General features: G+C 42.0%; 1 protein-coding gene across 1 annotated transcript; it reads left to right on the top strand.

Moving 5' to 3' along the window:
- The first annotated feature begins 923 nt into the window (after positions 1–923).
- LOC132481489 (germ cell-less protein-like 1) lies at positions 924–2,441 on the top strand. Its single transcript, XM_060086388.1, has one exon. The coding sequence runs from the start codon at positions 924–926 to the stop codon at positions 2,439–2,441; it is 1,518 nt and encodes a 505-aa protein (XP_059942371.1).
- The last annotated feature ends 8,430 nt before the right edge of the window (positions 2,442–10,871 follow it).

Here is a 10,871-nt window from a genome sequence, read left to right as displayed (position 1 = left end):
TGTGCCACCAGGGAAGCCCTGTGACTATTTTTGAATTATAGTTTTCTCAGGGGATAGACCTAGAGTCTGTCATACAGAGTGAAGTAAGTCAGAAAGAGAAAGACAAATACCGTATGCTAACACATATATATGGAATTTAAGAAAAAAAATGTCATGAAGAACCTAGGGGTAAAACAGGAATAAAGATACAGATCTACTTGAGAATGGACTTGAGGATAAGGGGAGGAGGAAGGGTAAGCTGTGACAAAGCGAGAGAGAGGCATGGACATACATACACTACCAAACGTGAGTGAGGGAGATAGTGGGAAGCAGCCGCATAGCACAGGGAGATCAGCTGGGTGCTTTGTGACCTCCTGGAGAGGTGGGATAGGGAGAGTGGGAGGGAGGGAGATGCTAGAGGGAAGGGATATGGGAACAGATGTATATATATAACTGATTCACTTTGTTGTAAAGCAGGAACTAATAAAAAATATAAAAATAAAAATGATTTTAAATAAATAAATAAATAAATAAATAAGAAGTTAATTATGGAAATTAAGGTGCCTAGAGGACAGGGCTGGGACCAAGATGTAATTCTCCATAAAGGAATAATCACTAACTGTTTTAGATGGGCAAGAGCGAATTGTGTTCTTGAAATTAATGGGTAAAATTCGCACACAAAGGCCTCTGTTCCACCATCATCCTATGAAGGGAGCCTGAGAGCAATCATCCCAGGAGGGAAAGATAAACAGAGTGGAATCCCTGGTACGGAGTGCCCTTACCCGGCAGGGTGGGGACTAGCGGGTGTGGCTTAGCGTGGCGTCCTCTCGAGAGACCGTCAGAGCAAACGTCATAGTACCCAGCATCACTCTGGGCTGAGCTCGTGCCCGCGGCAACGGTGCTTGGAGTGGAAGCTTGTCCACTGCACCACTGAGGTGTAGGCCATGGGGGCACGAAGCAGCCGGATGCCATGGCACTGGTGGGGGCGTGCCCCAGAGGAGCCAGGTGCCAGTGCGGGGAATGAGGAGGCTGAGGAGGCGGTAGTGGCAGAGAGAGAGGAAGGGAACGAGAGTGAAGAGGCCAGACCCGCCGCCCGTAAGAGGAGCCGCAAGCGCAAGACAGGCCCAGGGGGGCCGCTCACAAAAGAGCCCCGCCGGAAACGTGCCAAAGATCATTCAGGGTCCATTTATGAGGCTCTCTTCCTGAGAGGAGAAGGGAGCGACGTGCGGATCTGCGCACTGGGGGAGGAGTGGAACTTGCATAGGGTCTACTTGTGCCAGTCAGGGTTCTTTGCTAGCATGTTCTGTGGCGCTTGGCGGGAGACAAACATGGATACTATAGAGTTGCAGATGCCTGACGAGAACATTGATCGCGAGGCACTGCACGAGGCTTTAGGTTCCCTGTACCGAGGCTCCATCCTCATCCCACCCGGTCGAGTCATCGCCATCCTGGCCACAGCCAGCATGCTGCAGCTGGACGAGCTGATTCAGCGGTGCGGGCAGGTCATGAAGGAGACTGTCAGTGCCCAGACCGTGTGCAGCTACTACTACTCTGCTGAAAGCTACGGACTCCAGACCATCAGGACCATGTGTGTTCAGTGGCTGCTGGACAACATGATGACCCTGTGTAGTGAGGGGCTATTGCGAGAAGTCAGCCTGGATCTGATGAAAGAGGTCGTTGCCTCTTCACGGCTCTTTGTGATGGGGGTGGAGATGAACGTGTACATCATGCTGAAAATGTGGATGTTCTTGCAGCTGCAGCCGACATGGAGGGGCCCGCGCAGTGCCCTATTGCCTGACACCAACTCATGGTTTGCCAGGTCCAGGAGGGATTTGGAAGGCACCCCTTTCCTGGAGACCGAGCAGGGCAGAGCCTTCATGCCAGTGTTCCAGCAGCTGCGGCTTGCCTACATAATGTGCGACCCGATGTCAGCACACGTCATCCAGCAGGATGCGCTGATCCCTCCCTCTTGGTTGTGTCGCTTGTACAGTGAGCATTGCCTTGGCCCCCTCCGGGCTGAGCAGACCAGAATTGTCCGGCCCATGGGCGTCTACGTGTCCGACCCCCAGGGGAGAAGCATGCGGTGCGGGAGCCAGCTCCACAGGGACGAGCTGTGCAGCTGGCGGTGGGAAGGCTTCAAATTCTTCTGGGACCTGGTGCTGCGCTACACCAACCAGCGCATCATTTGCCGGTGCAGCGCACGGAAAAAGTACCGCAGCTTCGGGGTCAGTCTACTCGGGAGGAGAAAGGTCGCGTTCCGCCTGCGCCTGTTCTCCTTGGACAGGGATGGGAGAGCCGTTTTCAGGAAGGACACAGAATACCAGATGCTTTCCCTGAGACAGAATCAAGAGCTAGAGGTAATGAACCTGGAAAACCAAGACGTGGTTTTCCCCATATATGTGGCCTGTAACTTCCTGTACCTCCAGCGAGGGGAGCGTTTCCCAGGGCATTTGCCCCTGTAAAGCAGCTCAGAGAACTGAGCAGCTCTTTCCTGGGGTCAGGGACGACCAGCTTGGTCCAGATGCCAGCTCCTTCTGTGGGACCAACCAGGCTTGCCCATCTCTGGTAACCAATTCTGTCAGAGGCTTTGTTGAACTGTAGCTCATAATACTTGAGATTGTTTACATGAGCATATGAAGAGGACACATTTTGAAGCCCCCCAAACTCCTTGAGAATTCATTTGGGCTGTGAACATGGCAACCTGTCCTCCTGGTTTAGGATCCATCGACACCACCCCCCACCCTGCCCATCATTTCTGTGAAGACAAAGAGCTATTGACTTTAAAGAGAAACTGTGAGCCTACCTACTCTACTACTCTTAGTGAAACTCTCTTAATATATGTGTTTCCTTTAGTTTGATTAAGTGAATGTTAAAGTAAAAAAAAATAAGTGTACAATTTAGTGGTTTTTATTATATTCACACAGTTGTACAAACACCACCACTAATTCCAGAATATTTCATCACCTCAGAAGGAAACCTCATACCCATTAAAGGTCACTCCTCAATCTTCCTTTCCCCCAGCTCATGGTAACTACTAATCTACTTTCTGTCTCTATCAATTTGCCTACTCTGGACATTTCATATAAATGGACTCATACAAATATGTGTCCTTTTTTGTCTGCCTTCTTTCTCTTAGCATAACTTTTCAAGGTTCATTCATGTTGTAGATATGTCTGTACTTTGTTCCTTGTATGGCTAATAATATTCCATTGTATAGATACACCACATTTTGTTTATCCAGTCATCAGTTGGTGGACATTTGTGTTGTTTCCACTTTTTAGTTATTGTGAATAATGCTGCTGTGAATATTCATGTACAAGTTTTTGTAAGCTACTATATGTAAAATAGATAACCAACAAGGACCTACTGTATAGCACAGGGAACTATATTCAATATAGTCGAATATAGTTGTAATAACCTATAATGGAAAAGAATCTGAAAAGGTTTTATATATATATATGTATAACTGAAAAAGTTATATATATATATATATATATATATATATATATAAAACTAAATCACTCTACTGTACACCTGAAACATTATAAATCAACTATACTTCAAAAAAGAGTTTTGTGTATATACCTAGGAATGGAATTGCTGTGTCATATGGTAGATTTATGTTTAGGTTTCTGAGGAATTGCCAGACCTTTTTTCCAAAGTGGCTGCACCATTTTACATTCCCACCATTGGTGTATGAAGATTCCAGTTTCATCACATCTCACTAATATGTGTTACTGTCTTTTAAAAAAAAGTAGCCATTTTACTGGGTGTGTTTACTGCAATTTCATTGTGGTTGTGATTTGAATTATCTAAATGACTAGCAATGTTGAGCATAATTTCATGTACTTATTGGCCATTTTTATGTAGTCTTCAGAGAAATAACTATTCAAATCACTTAACCATTTTTAAGTGGGTTATTGTCTTTTTATCGTCAGTTGTAAGAGTTATTTATGTGTTCTGGTTAATTTCCAGAGTTCTCGAAAAGTTGATTTAGAATTTTTGTCAGTGTTCTCATGGCATGTATGAAGGAAAATATTTTCATAGGCCCTAACTCCACCATTCCCAAAGGCCTTCCCTAATTAGATACTTTTTAAAAAATAAAATTATTTATTTATTTATTTATTATTTCTGGCTGTGTTGGGTCTTTGTTGCTGCATGTGGTTTTTCTCTAGCTGAGGCGAGCAGGGGCTACTCTTGGTTGTGGTGCGCGGACTTCTCATTGCAGTGGCTTCTCTTCTGGCAGAGCATGGGCTCTAGGCGTGCAGGCTACAGTAGTTGTGGCTCATGGGCTTAGTTGCTCCGTGGCATGTGGGATCTTCCCAGACCAGGGCTCGAACCCGTGTCCCCTGCATTGGCAGGCAGATTCTTAACCTCTCTGTCACTAGGGAAGTCCCACTAATTGTAAACTTTTAATAACCAATCACTGGAAGATAATTTGCAAGCTATATAACTGCCAAAGGTTTCATAACTAGAATACTAACAAACGGATAAAACTGTATGGTAAATTTTTAAAAGCCCAATAGAAAATAGATAAAAGTCATGAACAGACATTTCACAAAATAAGATATAATAATGGAAAATTAAAACATGAAAAAAATGTTCAATATCATTAGCCACTAAGGAAAATGCAATTAAAACCATAATGATATATGATATGCACCTATCAGAATGGCTAAAATAAAATAGAATATTGACAACGGCAAATGCTGGTGAAGATGCAGAGAGTTTGGATCACTATATGTTTATGGTGGAACCTATAATAATACAGCCATGTGGAAAGTAGCGTGTCAGTTTCTTTTAAAACTAATTATCATATGACCCAGCAATTACACTCGTGCATTTATCCCAGAGAAACAAAAACCAATGTCCACACAAAATCCTGTATGTGAATGTTCATAGCAACTTTATTTGTAATAGCTGAAAACTGGAAGCAACACAAATGTAGTTCAGCAGGTTGATAACTAAACCAACTGTGGCACATCCATACCCAGAAATACTATGCAACAATAAAAAGGAATGCATGTAACAACGTGGATGAATCTCAAGGGAATTTGGCTCAGTGGGAAAAACCAATCTCAGAGTGTTACATTATGTATGATGGCATTTATGTAACATTCTTGAAATAACAAAATTATAGAAGTGGGGAACAGATTAGTGGTTGCCAGCTTTTATGGATGGGGAGGATGACAGGGAAATGGATGTGACTATAAAAGAACAATACATGGGATCTTAGTGGTGATGAGACAGCTCCATATTGTGATCATGGTGGTAGTTACATGAATCCATACATGTGATAAAATTACACGGACCTTCACACACACGAGTGCATTGTAAAACTGATGACATCTGAATAAGCTCTGTAGATTGTACCAATGTCAATTTCCTTGTTTTGATATTGTAGGATAGTTCCCATTGGGGAAGTAGGTAAAGAGCACACAAAGTTCTCTGTACTCTCTGCATCTTCCATGAATCTATAATTATTTCAAGACAAAAATATAAAGAAATCAACCAGAGAAGACTTGTGCTTAGTCCTACAGTTGTAATGTTGCCCTCTACATTCTGATAGCTTCCCTAAAGTGGAGAGAAGAGGTGAGAAGGAGTCAGAGCTAGTAATCAGGAAATTGAAAGGAACCACAGTAGATCCATTTGAGTGAATATCATGGCAGAAAGAAAGGTTCAGAAACTCCACCTTCTGTTATCAGAGAGTAAAGTACAAGGATAATGTAATAATGGGGGAGAGTTGTGAGAGTCTAAGTTTGCTTATTTACGTGTCTTTGTTGTTAAAATTTTACCCTGTAAATGTTTTAATAGTGGATTTCAAAATGACAGTCTCTCAACCTCACTAAGGGTAGTTTTAGATCTAGGGCATTTTCCCACTATATTTCTATTTTACACTGTGGGAACAATTCTGGTTCTGAGAAAATGTAAAATCTTTGATGTGTTCTCACACTAGCAATGCCAGGGAAGAAGTGGCAGATGAGTTTTCCTTAAAAAACCCAAGGGACTGAACTGACTCTAGTTCCATAATTGGTGGCAGAAACTCCATTATTCGCTATGATATTGCTAACATCAGAACGTGGTCCTCGAACACTTTCTAAAGATTATACCTAGCATTCTAGTCAATAGGGTAATTTAATTGTAGACATCCTATCTTCCTCATTAGATTATGTTCTTTTCCAGGACAAGGATCATATTTATTTCATCTCCATATTCTGAGTGCCTATGTAAGGCCTGAGTCTTAGTAAGAACCCGATACGTTTTTGATAAATAAATGATTGAGTGTGGCAGATGAGGTCATCATTCTTGGAAAATGTTTATTTTGGGGTCCCCAGTCTTGATAGTAAAGGTAGCATATTTCATTCTCTTAACCATTTCTGTGAGCTTTACTTTCAACGTTTGAGGTCCAAATATGGTCCAGCGATAGAATCGTTCTAGATCCAGGGCCAAGGTAATGTATGAATAGACTGGAAATTGCCTACGTACTATGTTTTGAGGGAAGGACTTCACACCCAGTTACCCAGAAAGTCTTTATCTTAGTCCATTCTGGTTGCTATAACAAAATACCACAGACTGGTATTTTCCTGGTAAAAAAAACAGGAATTTATCTCTCACAGTTCTGGAGGCTGCATCTGAGATCAGGGTGCCAGCACTGTCGGGTGAGGGCCCCTCTTCTAGGGTGCAGATTTCTCATTGTGTCCTCCTATGGAGGAAGGGGTGATGGATCTGTGTGTGGTGGCTTCTAAAAAACACTAATCTAGTTCAATAGGTGTCCACCCTCATGACCTAAGCCCCTCCCAAAGGCCCCACCTCCTAATACCATTACACTGAGAATTAAGAGTTCCACATATGAAATTTAGGAGGGACGTGTTCAGACCATAGCCGCCCTCAATAGACTCCTAGACTGGGTTAACTGGAGTATCCTTAAACATTGACTCCAAAACCCTCGTTTTCCAAATAAAAAACCTGAGAGAGGAGAAGTGACTCATTGTAGGTCATCAAGCAGGTGAGGGAGATGGCTAGAACTGGATTGCCTATCTCCAAAAGTATAATAAAATGAAAACCACACTCAGCTTCTTTCTCCAATGATAGGCATTTCTTTAAGAAACAATGAGCTGGAATGGTCTGGAGCCTGGACTGAGGGATGCAGTGTGGGATTAGACATGTATAAAATACAAACAGGAAACTTGTCGGTATTTCCTAATGCACATTTTGAAAATAACTTCCTTGTCATTAGAGCAAGAGAACAAAAGAACGAATGCCTCAAGTGTGCTCCATACAGGAGTGTCTAGGAACACAACCAAGAGAAAATTCCTGTTCAGCATCGTTGGTCAGGTCGCAGAGTAGAAAGTGACAGCACAGTGAAGGGATCTAAGGTGGCTCTGGGAGCTTTAACCATCAACAGATGCAAGAATACTTTGAAAAGGTGGGACTTATTGGTTAAATAATCGACGTTTATGCTTAAATGATTATTGAAAAGTGAGAACATTTAACGTAGTGTGGTTACTAAATAATAGGAATGTTTTTTTCCTTCTGACCTGAGAAAATTTTTTGTAGCTACACCTTGTAGTATCTGGAAAGGCTGAATGTTATGGAGTTAGAAAAACATTGTTGAAAGGCTCAAATAACTACCAGAGAGCACCTTTATTTATAATGGCTACCAGGAGAGGAGGTGAGAGAGTTGGAGGAAGACCACACGTCGAAGAGCCTCCAAGGGCCAAATCCAGAGGTTTAGAATGGATCAGACATTGTCTAATAAGGAAATAATATGGCCTAAAGAATTTTTAGGACATTTATCTAGCTGGGATATGAAGGGGAGATAGTGGGAGACAATAGCATTAATTCAGGTGGAATGTTCCAGAGGAGGTGGCTGTAAGAATGGTTAAAAAATAGAAAACAGAAAGCAAATAAATATTTGGCAACCCTCAATGATTAGCCATGGGAGATGACGAGGCAATTCAAAGAACTTGTTTTTCTAAGCTTGAAGCTGGTAAGAATGGTCTTACTCCTGATTTGGGCCAGCTTGTGTCAATTCGTTATTGATGTGGAGAAATAGCTAAGCTTTAGGGGAATGACTACATGGGCTTGGGACATGAATTAGACTTAGCCAGAGATTACAATTTGGAGATTCATTAGTCAGCAATGATTTGTGAAAACAGGAGATCAGGTGAGCACTTGGAGTGGATGGAAAAGTAGAAGGGCAGAAGATTAAAGTGCAAGCCTTGTGGGACATCTTCAGCTACCCAGATAAGGACCTAGAATGTTTAAAAGCTACCTGTGAAAGAAGAACAAAGTGGAGGGAATTATTACCAGACTTCAAGACCTACTACAGAGTTACAGTAATTTAGACAGTGTAGTACTGGCATAAGAATCAATAAATATACCAGTAGGACTGAATAGAGTCTGGAAATAGACTCACACATATGTGGTTATTTGATTTCTGTCAAAGACACCACAGTAAGCTAATGTGGAAAGAAAAGTCTTTTCAACACGTGGGGCTGGATATTCATATTTAAAACTTAACCTCAACTAGGACCTTACACCATACACAAAAATTAATTTGAGCTGGATCATAGTTGTAAGCTTAGAAGCTAAGGATAAGACACAAAAATCAATATTAATAAAAGAAAATTTATAAATTAGATTTTATCAAAAGTAAACTCTCTGCTCACTAAAAGACACCATTAAGACAATCAATACAAAGGCCATAAACTGGAAGAGAATATTCACAAATCATATATCTGACAAAGAACTGGTATCTGGGTTATAGAATTCCTACAGATCAATAATAAAAAGATAATGCGATATACATGGGCAAATCAGGGGAGCACACACGTCACAAAGGAGGATACATGAATGGCCAATAAGCACATGAAAATGTGCTTGACATCACTTATCATCAGGGAAATGCAGATTAAAGCCAAATGTGATACCTCTATACACATACCAGAATGGCTAAAATTAACAAGACTGGATACACCAAACGTTGACAAGGATTTGGAGCAACTGGAACTTTTATACACTGCTGGTAGGAGTGTAAAAGAAAGTACTACTTTGGCAAAAGTTCTGACAGGCTCATAAAATGAACCATACACCTACTCTAGGACACAGAAAATCCACTCCTTGGTATTTACCTAAGAGAAATGAGAGTCTATGTCCACAAAAACCTGCGTAAGACTGTTTATAGCAGCTCTCTTCCAAGCAGCCCAAATTTGGAAGCAGCCCAGGTGTTGTCAACCAGAAATGGGTAAGCAAACTGTGGATATAGTCATATTTTGTAACACTACTTAGCAGTAAAAAGGGATGAAAGACTGATAACACACGACAACATGGATGGATCTCAAAAACATTTGCCTGAGCAAAAGAAGTCTTACAGAGCTTCCCTGGTGGCACAGTGGTTGAGAGTCCGCCTGCCGATGCACGGGACACAGGTTCCTGCCCCAGTCTGGGAAGATCCCACATGCCGCCGCGGAGCGGCTGGGCCCGTGAGCTGTAGCCGCTGACCCTGCGTGTCCGGAGCCTGTGCTCCGCAACGGGAGAGGCCACAACAGTGAGAGGCCCGCGTACCGCAAAAAACAGTATGATAATATTTGTAATAAGTTCTAAAACAAAAACAAGTCATCTAAGGTGAAAAAAAATCAGACCACTGGTTGCCTGTGGGTGGTGGGTGCATATTGACTGGGAAGTGGCACAAGAAAACTTGCTGTGGTGCTGGAAACACTCTATATTACAGGGGTTTGCGTTCCATGGTGTATGCGTTTGTCAAACCAAACTAATTGGTACACTTAAGAAGTTTGTACATTACATTTTATGAAAATTTTAGCTCTCCTTCCCAAAGAAGTATACAAATAGTGTGTGGGGGGGCATGCGTAGGTGCGTGTATGTGGTGGTGTATGGAGAGGGAGGGAGAGAGGTTATTTTAAATAACTTTGTAAATCTGAAAATTCCAAATAAACTTTATTCAAAGGAAAAATCATTAAAATGTACATTTTAGATGGAAGGAATTTGCTTGAAGAAAGTTTTCCTTTCATTATCTTGCTGCTGCTTTTCTTTCTCTATATGATTGTACTGGTCAAACAACCCATATTGCTTGACAACTTCTTTTTAGAGCAGGCAAAGAACAGATTGTTCAATAGAGAAGGGGGAATTAGTAAGACCCATCCACTCCAGTCTAATAAGCAAGGCTGTGAATCGTACTTTGCTCATAGACAATTATCTTTGATTTTTGTCTACTGAAGAGAGTAATTTACTCATCGGGTTTTTAAAAAAAAACATGTAGAGCAACTTGGTTTTAAAGACAGGCCAATACTCCAGACTTAGGTGGCTCACAGCCTCTTTCTGGCAATGAGACATAATGGAATGAAGCACTGCGGGGAGGTTATTCTTCTCCGGAGCATCACTTGCATAGCAGGGGCTCTGCCTCTTATCGTCCAGCTACACTAGGCTAACTAATGTTTTCTGGACACTCAATGCTATTTAATGACTCTGTGCTTTGCTTATATTGTTTTTTGTCCTAGAGCCACCTACACTACCTTTCTAGCTCATCTTTTAAGACTCAACTCAAAGATGAACTCCTCTTTGAAACTTTTTCAGTTTTCCTAATCAATTTCTTCCTCCACTGTGTTCTCCCGACACCTTGATTATACGTTTTACACTGTTTATACTAACTGACTAAATTTGATAGTTGCATGTCTACTATTCTAGACTGAGAGTCTCTGGAAAGTAGAACCTGTGTATTTGGTTCCTAGCACAGTTTAGTCACATGATATTCTACTTGATGCAGGTGACTCCAAGGAGATTTGAAGATCTCCTGACTGAAACCTCCGAGAGCAGGTAGCAGGACTCTTTATTCAGTGCCCTGGCCGCTACACACACACGCGCGCACACATGCA

The sequence above is a fragment of the Mesoplodon densirostris genome, chromosome X (genome assembly GCF_025265405.1).
Source record: "Mesoplodon densirostris isolate mMesDen1 chromosome X, mMesDen1 primary haplotype, whole genome shotgun sequence".
NCBI lineage: Eukaryota > Metazoa > Chordata > Mammalia > Artiodactyla > Ziphiidae > Mesoplodon > Mesoplodon densirostris.
This window is presented reverse-complemented; position numbering and strand designations above follow the sequence as displayed.

Bases quoted from the DNA above. Each gene is read 5' to 3' on its own strand.
- LOC132481489 (XM_060086388.1), top strand. From the start codon at position 924: ATGGGGGCACGAAGCAGCCGGATGCCATGGCACTGGTGGGGGCGTGCC.